Genomic DNA, 12714 nt, shown 5'->3' on the forward strand with positions numbered 1-12714 from the left:
AGATGGTAAATAACCTAATTTAGCACTAATTACAACAAACATAAAATTCACATCAACTAAAAATACACACTTTACCACTTTAATCTTGGACACTGGACACCCTGTTGGCCTCAAAATTGACGCCCCTTACGGCATTTCTTTATCTTATATTGCAAATGGAGGGGGTACAACTAAGATCCTCTAATCTCCTCCACTAATCCAAGTGCCTCTAGCTATGAAAACTGATTAGCAAGCCTCCAAACCAATTCACCCCTTGGTTTACTTGGAAATTGGATTTCACCTTGCTCCTTGAAAGACAAATTCAGAACCAAATCTAAAATTGGATGGCTGGCCAATCTCCTTAAAATTCCTCAATTTCAACTCCTGGAATTCAAGTCCTATATCCTCAATTTTGAGCACGCATCCTGAGGCAACTGCCGAAACCCTAATTGTCGGTGTGAATGAGAGTTTACAACAAAGATTGACTAAAATCTCTTCCTTTGATGGCTCAAACTAGTGAAAATTGTTGAGATAACTTAATAGATAGCTGGGGGATGAGAGAATGCTATAGAGAGAAATTTCAGAGTTTCATCACGAGAAACACTAAAAAGCTACTACTACCCTACTCAAACAACCATGGAAGCTGTCACCTACAACTTAGGACCACCAAAAAGACTGATGCCCCCTCCTGTATGCTATCATCTATACCAAAAGAACCTTGGGCTACTATCACTTGCTCCTAGAGGACTCTAAATTGCTATCATATGCTGTAGGACTGATCCCTATGGCTACAAATCACATCAACAACCTCTCCTTGCTCTCTAACAGCCTCCTCCTCTCTCACAATGATTGGAATAGACTTCCACCAACCCCTAAAAACGTTTTCTCTACTTGCATAGACAAGCTTTATCAAATGGTAGCCTTCTAATCCCATTTTCAAGCATTATCTAGTTTATAAAATTAATTTTTAAAATATTAATTTTGAAAATTAATTTATTAATTATTATAGTATTCAAAACATTAATTTCACCAAATCAATAATTAAATTGGCTAAGCCAATTTGTCTTCCAAGTATCCCTAAGCAATTATTAGCCCTTAGACCGGCATTAATTAATTAATTAATGCCTAGTCTCTAATGTCACCACTAACATTAATGGCTAATAAATTAGTCTAAACCCAAATCTGACACCAAGTACCACCTACTACCTATCTAACATATCTTATAATAACTTTCACCTTTAGCACCCATTACATCCTAGAGGTCGTTGGCCTGTTATCATGAAATAACTACCATGTGCATCACATGTGCTAAACAACCATGTACATTTGATTAATAACTTAATCAAATGTTATCAACAAGATTAAAGCATCTCAAATTTTCACATCCCTGTGACAAGTAACATGGAAACCATGAGTTTCAAGGAACTCATCCATCCTATGGAACCATGATCATGGCGCTTGCTTCTTTACGAGCATCCACAAACCAAAGACCTTATCCTTACAATCCACTATACAAAATCCAAAAGGCTACTCTATATACACTTCCCTTACAAATAGCCATTCAAAATTATACTTTTGATATCATTTGATAAAACGGCCGACCATGGTCAGCAGCTAGTGCGACTAACAGGCGGAATGATGTCAACCGCTATCGCAGCACTTAGGGTTGAAGGTCACCTCAGGGGTTTGGTAAGAGAAGAATGTATGGGGGTTCAAGAGCTTAGACTCTAGAGATGGTAAAGATAAGAGAAGGATTGAAGGTTTTAAGCCAAGTTCTTGAAGATAAGTGACAGCAAGGTGAAGGTAGATTCAAGGAGAGGAATAGACGGAAGAGAAGGGATTCAAAGAGATTGAAGATGTAGAAGAATACTTCCGAAAAGAATTAGAAAATATAAAAGAATACTAACAGAGATTAAGCCTGTCAGTTTCTTTCAGCATTATGAGAAAATATAACTCTAATAGACAAAAACGTGTACAAAATATTACCTTCCTCTACACTGCTCAGATCGCCAATTTGATCCTTCTAATGGCTCCGAAAGGGGGGTTAAATACCAAGACACCTGACCAGAATCATGCCAGATCACTCCTTCTTCATCTCCCACTTTCAGAGTGTTGTTTACTACCTGAAAATAGCGATCGCGCATCGCGCAATTTCGCTAATCTCTCTTTTTACATAAAATCCTCTCAAATTAGCTGAAAGCTACATACTTTCTTTTACATGTCATCCTAATCTAGAAGTTGTCTATAGTTTTGTAGATTTTTTTTACAAGAGATAATATCTAGAATATTAAAAATTGACTAAAATCTAATATTTTTGAACCATGGACACTAACACTAATGTCTAAAATAGCATTGGCTCTCTAAATCTAAAAGGAAGTCACACTCTAGATCTTTTTTTACACGGTGTGCACGTAGCAGCATGACACCGTACTATGGGTCCATAGGTCTCTTCATAATCTATGCCATGCTTTGCCAAAAACCTTATACTACAAAGCAAGCCTTGTATTTACCTAGAGTTCCATCAACCTTCATTTTGACACTAAAGATCCACTTGGTCCCAATGACCTTGAGGCCTAGACAATCCACCTAGGTCCACATTCTATTCTAGCCAATGCTCTCGAGCTCCTTTTCCATGGTCTCATGCCAGTGTGGATGCTTTAGAGCATCCTACCAATGCTTTAGAGCCTCCTGCCAATACTCAAGCTTAGAACGTGCTATATAATCTATCATAAAGACAAATGTGAATGAGCCACTATATGAAAGCCGAAGAGATCTTCTTGGGCACTTAGGAATGGAATTCAATGAAAGGTTCCTTAAATCCCACATAGTTTGCTAGTATCAACAAGGTAACAAGTCCCTAAGAGTAGGCCTAAAAGTGAAAGGCTCTGCAGATAGATCAAGGGTAGGTAGTAGACAAGGCTTAGATGGCACTATCCTTGATGAAGTAGATTGAGAAATTGACTCACAGGCCGGTGCAATGGGCTGCGCTATATCTCAGATGTAGTTAGTATGCATTCAAGGTATTGTTTGCTAGCAATATATTTGCCATAAGGTCACTGTTCGATGTACTAGTCACTGCAATTTATATACATATAAATATAGTTTTCACCAAAGCTCTAAGATTATACATTTGCATAGCTTATCAGTGGTTTCCAATTGAGTTTTATTTGGCAAAAATGTTATGTTATGCCACAAACAATTCTATTCTCAGTTTATGCTTTACTATGGTTGCATGTGTTGGGGTAAATGCCAATGGTTAATAGCCATGCAAGTACCCCTTGCATATGTACACACTGTACAATCATATATAAGTGAAGATAACAAAGAATAAGTGTACCATTCATCTTATACACACATAACTCTCTTGTGTTCTTCTCTCTCTCAACTCTTACACTCCATAGCTTTTATCTCATGTCCCACCATTGCTCCCTCTCAACTGCTATATCGGAGCAAAGTTCAGTGTTCATGGGAACTCATGCTTGGAGCGAGAAGCACGAGTGGAGCTTTGTCGTGAAGATCAACGATTGGAGCCTCTTCGACATTGATATTGTTGCCCGCACATTGTAGAGGTACTATTCTCATAGTTGGGATCTAGACCTAAGTCAACCAAGTGCTCGAGCCATTAAGGCTCAATTTGGGATTGCAACAGACCATTTTGGCATTGATTTGAGTAGAGATTAGTGGCTGGAAGTGATGCAAAACAACTTGGCTTTGGATGCTTGGAAAGAGATTTTGGATAGTCTAAGAAATTAAGCAACATTGAAACCTTTCAAGAGAAGAGAAATCAACATTCTCTTCTGGTTTTTTCCTCTAAAATGAATGTACAGCAAAGAAGAAAGTAAAAATAAAGAGCTCAAAATTGAGGTTTCTATAGCTCAAAATAAAGAGCACAACAAAAGCTATAAATCCGAGCAATCACAAGGTTGATTCTATGCAATTTTCAATTCTTTGTTTTACACAAAATAGAATTATTCTGGTTTGGATAGCACTTTTAAACGACAACTTATACTCAGAGGCTCCTAGACTACTCATGGCTTGAGATTGCACACAAATTTCCATGGATTTGTTTTCTTGAAGGATTTACCGTACTGGTTTATGTCACTTTGCAAAGATTATACAGGCTGAAATCAATTTGTCTCTGCCCAACCTTTTGCCACCTACCCGTCTCATCTACTACAAGCTGCCTAAGCCCCATCTTCTTCGACTTCAAACTTCATCAATGAATTGTGATTCAAGCTTTAGCAAGCTATTTTTTTTCTACAACCTACAACAAGTCTTTGCTCCACCCAACCGCCATCGCCCCACACTTGCCCTTGCCTTGCTAATGGATCCAGTGACACAAGAAAGAGATGGAGAGACATAAGAAAGAGATCTATCCATGGCATTGTGGCTTACTCGCGAGGGGAGATGTATTCTATATCATTCCATGATGCTTCAGGGATTGGGAAGTCTGTAGATTAACTTGCAACTAAGTGAATCTCTATCATTGAGATTATTGGGCCACATCTCGTAGTCGAATTTGTGGCTGATGCCATCGCCCCACACTTGCCCTTGCTTTGCTGATGGATCCAGTGACACACGAAAGAGATGGAGAGACATAAGAAAGAGATCTATCCATGGCATTGTGGCTTACTCACGAGGGGAGATGTATTCTATATCATTCCATGATGCTTCAGGGATTGGGAAGTCTGTAGATTAACTTGCAACTAAGTGAATCTCTATCATTGAGATTATTGGGCCACATCTCGTAGTTGAATTTGTGGCTGATGGTGAACCCGCAAATAGGACAGTAAGTGCCATTGTTCAAGGGGTGTACAAGCACATCACATTTTCTTATTACATGGTACACTTTAAACAACCTTTAGAAGGATATTGGTGAGTTAGATTGGATTCAACTAGTCATAGAGGATGCAAATCAAATGGTGACTTTTATTTTGAATAACTAATTCCTTTGCTATGAGTTCACAAAAAGGTCAAGAAAGATGATTTTTCAAAATTCTCATATACACTTTGCATATAAATTTTTAATATTGGGTTGCCTCAAAGAGTGCATGGGTGAAGTGAGAGTTATTAGTCAATGAGATGAATTTAGTACTTCTCCATTAGCAGCCACTGCCATCGGTATATTATACAGGAAAAAGTTAAAGAGCATTGACTTTTGAAAGGATGTAAAAAGAATTGATGCAATGGTGCATCCTACCATGCATTTGTTGAGACTTGTTGATGGCACGCAATCATATATTGGCAAAATATATAAAGCAATGGATAGGATGATCAATAAGTTAAAAGATTTGGTACCTCATATAGAGAAATATGAGCAAATACATGATCTATGTATTGGAAGGTGGAATGCCTATACTTCACCTTTGCATTCACCTACCTTTGTTGTGGACTAAGTTTCAAGGCAAGGATCAAGAAAATGATACTGAGACAAATCTACATCAAAGGCTTGTTTTAGAGTGCATGGTGCCTGATGTGGATACAAGGCGTAAGATTAAAGGTAAGATTGTTCTGTGCAAGAGAAGGCAAGGCTCTTATGGTTGTGATGATGCTCAATTGGACCGTTGCAAGAAAGGGACACCTTTGTGATGGGAGAACTTTGGATCGGATGGACCAAAGTTGCAAAAATTGGCTATCTGTATCTTGGTCAACCCAATACACAAAAGGTGTCACCCAATTAATAAATGGACTTTCCAACCTAGAAAAGACCACCCAGGTCTATAGATAAGGTATGCAAGACACAGGCCGCAAAGAGTGTTGCCCAACAGATGACTCCCGCCCAGCAATAGAAGAGTATCACCTACCTAAAACACAAAGCTAAACTTGCTGCACTTATGCTGAAGGAGGGGCTGCCTACAAAATGCGAATGGATTAGACCAAAAAATGGGCCGTTTAGCATTGAATAATGGCAGCCCAACAACCTACTAGAAGGCCGCCTAGCCTATCAAAAAGCAAAATGCAAGTTTGCTATCCCCTAAACTGGCGATGAAAATGACTAGAACCGCGAACAGAGTGCTCCTCTTCAAAATCTCCAACTCCCACACATGGCTCTGATATCATGTGAGAGTACGCAACGGAAAGAGAAACATGAACACGAAGAGGAGACAAAGAGAGAATGCAAGAGAGGAAGGAACCATGTGACTGCAATGGCTGAAGATACAAGGTTGCAACAATCAACCCCAACACGCAACCCTATGCATTAGTGTGGATGTCAAACGATAGCAAGGGGATGAGAGAATGAGGAGGGCTGGCTGATCATGAAGGATCAATGATGGATAATGAAAGTGGAAGGACATGCCACCTATATATAGGCAAAATAGAGACAAAACCCTAAATGTGGTCAAACCCCTTAAAAATAGTCAATAGTGCACAAAAAGAAATACACTAATATGCCCTCCATCTAAAGTGTCTAAAACACATAAAATGACACATGAATACAATATCATCGTCAACTCGACTAAGGCTCACAAGCAAGAGATAACTACATAAGACACACATGACTATTAACATTTACAACATTGATTTATTCACTTTAGAGTTCTCTTTCTTCTCTGTCTGTGTTTGAGTTTCAATATTTTGTATTTATGCATTTATTGTTTGTGTTATAGTGTTATGCTTTAGTCATGTTCGTACATTTTGTGTTTTCTCAATGCAAACTCTAGCATATCTTCACACACACCTATTATTCTCACTTTGTAATCCCCTTTTTCTATTTTGTAGCCTTATTTTTTGTGTAGCCTTTTGGCTACATGTGTTGTATGACTGCTAACATTTACAACATTGATTCATTCAATTTAGAGTTCTCTCTCTTCTCTGTTTGTGTTTATGTTTTAATGTTTTGAGTTTTTGAGTTTTTTGTTTGCATTACTGTGTTGTGTTTTAGTCATGTTCATACATTTCGTGTTTTCTCAATGCAAACCCTAGCATATCTTTATACACCCCTATTATGCCCACTTTGTAATCCCATTTTTCTATTGTTGTAGCTTTATTTTTTGTGTAGCTTTTGCTTGCATGTGTTGTTTTCTACATGTCTTTTGAGTGTGCTTGATCGGCCAAAAGACCTTTGTGAATATTTCAATTCATTATTTCAAAATTCTTTGCAAAAAAAGAAAGAGAGAAGGGGGGACGCTTGGGGAGTGCTATTATGGGGCAAATTTCTTCTATGATTTCAGCTAGCCTCAATATTGGAGAGATGGCTGCTCAATGCATGGACATTGTTCACTCCACCCATGTTGCACCATATTGATGATCCCCTTCCTTCGTTCCTGTGGATTGTTGCTTGATAGCTTTTTTAAGAGTTTTTATTCATGCATTGTGCTCTTTTGTAAGCCTTTTGGCTTCGTAACACATTTTGCCATTTATGTTTGGTTGGGCTAAAGGGCTGATGTATTTCAAAAAGGCTATGATTGTGCTTGGTTGGCAAAAAGGATTGATGTAAATATTTCTCTACATTAATTCAAACTTCTTCACGAAAAAAAAAAATAGAGAGAAGGTTGTGACAAAGGGCTACGAGAGGGTCGTGAGAGAGTTCAAGCTTGAGAGGACACACACACACACACAGAGGAGATGGTGAGGAGGGCAAGCTTCAACAAGTGGGGCAAAAGACGGAGGCATCAAGAGTCAAGGCAAAGATAAAGGCAAAGCATGCAAGACATTTATCAAGTCCCTTGCCAAGAACATCATGTTCCCAATAGCATTCCCTTGCTAGGGATTATTTCAAGATTGGAAACATTGTCAAGAATAACAATTGGAACATTCCTTATGTTGGGAACACGTTTCCTATCCCTGTGAATTTCAAAACAGCGTTCCAGTACTCCAAGGGTCCATTTTGCTCATTCCATTTTGCAACAATGACTCAATATTCATATAATGGATACCCTTGTATATAGGTCCGCATGGGAGCTCGGTTTGGGGGGTATAACCCCCACTACCAATGCACCTCCACCATTCAACCAAGCAAAAGGTAAGGAGCATATGAGATGCATGCCCAATGGGTATCTCCTAGTGTGGTAATGGTGGAATAGGTGAGTGTGAACAAAGCAACAAAAGTAGGCAAACTTTGTGTTAAGGTGGAATGGGTAGGTTTTGTGAATGATCCGGTGATGCAACAAGAGCAAAATCATCAAAATAAGCATGTGGATACGAGGTATTACCTAACCTTCTACCTCTTAACCCATCTCTCCTTACATTTGCATACTAGATACGAAAGACCAAACTGACTCAACAAAAAGTAAAGCTTCAAGGCCCAAGGGGACATTGTTGCTTTTCATGATGATAGGAAAGAGTCTTAAGTTATGGAAAAACAACTTTGAGCATTTTTGGCCCACATGCTACAATTTACACATCATGTTTCAAAGTTGCACGCAATCTTCCTTCTTGTGTGTGACACCTTTCAAATCTTTGTTTGTCTATTCATGCACAACTCTTGTACTTTGTCTTCTCTAATGCAAAAACCCTTCATATAACTAAAAGCGACTCAATCTATTGCCCAAACACCACATTATATGGACCTCAACCCCTTAAGCAACAAAACAAATTCAACCAATATAATCAAATGGCAAAAAAGGACTCCAACTTACTTTATTATCATGGATGTAACATTTGAGACCATCAAAGACCAACCACTCTTGTGCTAGGTCGATACCATGATTTGCCAATCAATAGGCTCTGTATGGTTGAGTTTCAACCAACCATTACTCCTCCAATGATGCAATCTATTTGTTGCTTGCAAGATGTGCACCATCCTTGCATCAAATTGATACTATAGTATGCCAAATGATGCCGCTAATTCAATTCCAACCGATGATTGATGAAGTGACTTACTCTAGTTATGCAACCTCTTTCTTGCTAGCTAGCCCAACCACATCAACTAATGCCTTTTTAATAATAGAAGCAAGTTAGCTCTTTTGTAGAAACCTACCATCCAAGCAAAGAATTTAGGCACATCATAAGTTCACACACGTTTTGGCCTTCTCTACAATGGATACAAAAGAATTTAGGCACATCATAAGTTCACACACATTTTGGCCTTCTCTACAATGGATACAAAAGGAACCATAATGTAGGTTCTAACCAAAACAAATGAAGGATTAGGCATTGAAAGCCCATGCAATGTCCTTGTGTCAATACTCAAATGACAACCTTGTCTCACTAATACATGAAGGGACCAAGCATACAATAATTCCTCACCTATTATGCATCCTATTCTCATAATGTTCATAGAGAAGATTTGACATTCTCTTCGATCCATTTTTGGCAATTACTTTGAACATTGCATCCATTGCCCTGTTATTGACCTCTATAAGCTACCTCCACTTGCATCAACAACGATGTCTTGGTCTGTTTATTTAGCATACTCAATACCAACCATAACATTGCTACATTTCATGTTGTCTACCCAAACATGCTTTGGTCAAGCCCTCATAAGCAATTTAATGATTAAATCCTTCAACCATCCATCTAGAACCATGAGGCAAAATCTTTGGTTGCATCCTCGAGGGATTCACTATATCTAAATCCTCTATATCATGTGCTTTCAAGTCCTACTTAAAAGTACCCTTATATATGAATTTTTTCATAATAAAACACATATTTTCTATTCAATATTTGAATAATCCTTTCATGTAGCACCCTTCTGTATGTAAAATATTTGTAAAAATGCTATTTCAGACCACCAGCAGTAAGATGATGGGATCCTATCATTGCCTTACTGGGAATAGCCTGACCAGTACTAACTTCCATGTCCTGCGTTGTATTGTGGATTAGTTATCATGCAAGTAAGGTGTCCCTCAAATCATCCCTGAATGTATGAAAGCATGTTATCCCATCTCGGCCAGGTGATTTCCATTTCTCAGATCCCAGTTGGGATTTGTCAGCTCAGCCATTGTAAATTCAACTTCTCTTCAAGTTACCTCTGCATCAGCTACAAATGACTGCACTATTTGTGTTGTGCTTTAGTAGCAACACATTATTCACAAACTCTGCTTGAGCAAACAAGCAGAAAAGTTGGCATACTCCAACGTATGACAGAACTTTGGTCTGAGTAGAATCCCCATTTGATTGACGAAGCATCCCTACCGATGTATACATTTAGTGTAAAAAGTGTTCAAGTTCTTCATAGATTGTGTATGACATTATTTGATTCCAGAACTCCCTCAGACAAAAGACATACCAGAATCTCAGCTGATTCATAGAGACTTTGCTCCAGAAGGAAAGTCATCTGCTCCCGGAGAATCTCCATGTGTCTATAAAGCAGTAAACACTCTGCAACCTTGGAACCTGGAAGGCGAAACACGACTTGAGAGTGAATCTGGCATCAGATACTTCACGATTTATACAGCGAACACTCTAGGCTGAGGGTACCCTTGACAGGTGTTTTGTTTGTCGCATGTTGTTTAAATTACATGCTGTGCTAGTGAGCGGTCTGCTTGAGCAAGCATCCACACAAGCTTGCCAGCACGCAAATGTCTCGCAATGAGCGGGATAATTTCACTAAAGTTAGGTTAGATGTCAAAACGTCTTACATGCAAGCAAGCGATCACATCTACTACAATCAGAACTCGATGGCTTTGCATTCGGGAGGTCACCTTCAACAATGGCCTGAGGAGAAGGACAGCTTCAGCGTGCTTCTGTCGTTCGAAAGGAAACTGGAGGGAGGATGCTTTACAGGTTTTTGAAGTCCTCTTTTGAGCTGCACGGTGCACACAAATTACTACTGTCTTTTTTATCATTTAAAGAGCATGCATATATACACCTCCAATGTCTATTGATTTGTCTAATAATGCGGGCCCAAATGAATATTGTTAGAAGGCGTTATTGCGCTAGCATCTCTAAGCCTCCCTCTAAACAATGCTAAACATTTTGCACTTAGCTCCATACCGACTCAAAATTGTGAGAACTTCTTCATTGGCCTTTGGCGAGCATCTTTTGGAGTCAAGGACAGCTTGGTCCTTGGAGACAACTGATCATTCCTTTGCCTTTATACCTAGGAGATCAAAATTACTCTCGCCAAGTTCCATATCCTCAATGATTGATCGTTGATCGACTCTTTGTCTCCAAAGAGTATTAGTTTAGTATTGCTATTTTTAGCAAAACGAGCTATAGTGAATCAACCTTGTGCTTGCCTCCAAACTACTTTGAGTTCTCTACAATTCCATAAGATATGTGCAATATTCACCTCTTCTCTTTTGCAAAAGACACACATGGGTGATAATTCTAACCCTCGTGCAAAGTTCATTTAGTAAAATGCTCCATAATATCAAGTTTAGCTTATGGGATGGGGTGGCCCTCCAAACATTACTTATTCTCCTTCTCCAAGTTCTCATCTTAGAACAGGGGTATCACTTCTTCCAAAAGGTAATGCCTATGTGACATGAGTCCTTCTTCTGGTAATATTTCCTCCTCCTAAACTTCCAAAGAATCTTCCCCATATGCACATGCATGAATTTGGTAATGTTACTACTACATGCTTTAGATGAAGTAGGCCAATCTTTCATCTTATCTAGAACTTGCTATAAGAATCTAACTTCACTCCCATTGAGTCGGAACTTAGATTCTATTTTATTTAAATTAGCAAACTCCAAGATTGCTCTTCTATCCCATATATTTAACAAACTTGGAAGACCCTTAGCTACAATTTACTTCACCATCAATGAAATTTCTTTGATAGGGTCGTATAGGGGATCAAGTTCATGCTTGAAGGTCCAATTAATTATTGCAAATAATGATGAATCCCCATGCCTATCCTGAGCACCTACCCACTTTGCATTTTTAAGCATTCCCTACCATATAGCCATAATCCCTTAACCTGCCTCAAAGTCTGTTTTTTCGTATTTTTCAATGTGAATATGTAATGTCAAAACAATCTAATCCTTTAAGAATTACTTTTTCTATGTTGACCTTAGCCAGCCACACCTTAATTAGTGCATTTGACAACTACTAAGTCAATACAATTGAACAATGCAAACATGAGCATTTGGGAATGGCATATGTAGTCCTCCCTCAACTCTTTGTGCAATAATCAAAAGCTAGAAAATTAACCTCTAAACTCTCTTATCTCCATGTTGCTTCCGTAGGAAAGAATCAAGCTCTGCCTTAATCCTTTGCCACATAATTGCAATAGGTTAAGCACTACGGCTAGGAAGACAAATATTGAAGTCAACATTGTTTTGAACACTATCACTTCGGTTCCAAATTTGAGTGGCAATCCGTTCCAATACCTTGTTCTATCCATCACCCTCTTTTTTTGCCACATTGCCCTCTATTTTATAGTCACACTAACACCTCATGGCATCCTAGCTACATAAAAACTTTTTTGGTCCAATGAGATTAAAGCCCTATTGTAACAACCAACACATCTAGCTTAGGGATGTCAACTTTGTCTTATTAACACTTACCACGTAACTAGATAGCTCTAAAAACTAGTTGTAGACTATTTATAAAGTATCAACATAATGTTTTTTAGCCTCCACTACATCAGAGCTATCATTAGCCAAGAACTATGATGCAAATTAGTGCTCTCAAATTATGGGAAGCCCCTTGATTGTGCCTTATTGTATATTCTTTTCCTTAACCAAAGCCACTGGAAGAGGAGTCATATCTTACCCGTACATCTTGTACGATGAAGAAGGCAATCTAATTCTCATGGACCACAAACCAATTCTTGTCATGACATTGGGTAGTGGAAGGGGCTGAGGGTTCAAAGGATTGCAAAATCAAGAACCTATGATCTATTGG

The 12714-nt window shown here is 38.6% G+C and overlaps 1 protein-coding gene across 2 annotated transcripts in view; it reads right to left on the reverse strand.

Moving 5' to 3' along the window:
* Window positions 1-10717, reverse strand: part of APC7 (tetratricopeptide repeat (TPR)-containing protein) — a 74304-nt gene extending 63587 nt beyond the window's left edge. The window contains exons 1-2 of one of the 2 annotated variants that reach the window (XM_087672525.1): window positions 10566-10717; window positions 10151-10257 (exon numbers count right to left, since the gene is read on the reverse strand). In XM_087672525.1, the coding sequence (XP_087528651.1) occupies window positions 10151-10219 (69 nt within the window). In that variant the 5' untranslated portion in view covers window positions 10220-10257; window positions 10566-10717. Of the gene's footprint in view, window positions 1-10150; window positions 10258-10502 lie in introns of both variants that reach the window. The other variant, XM_087672516.1, reaches the window with a different exon arrangement.
* Between the last annotated feature and the right edge of the window lie 1997 nt (window positions 10718-12714).

This window comes from Lygodium microphyllum, chromosome 3 (assembly GCF_053477565.2).
Source record: "Lygodium microphyllum isolate KBCC chromosome 3, Lygodium_microphyllum_v1.1.10, whole genome shotgun sequence".
Taxonomy (NCBI): Eukaryota; Viridiplantae; Streptophyta; class Polypodiopsida; order Schizaeales; family Lygodiaceae; genus Lygodium; species Lygodium microphyllum.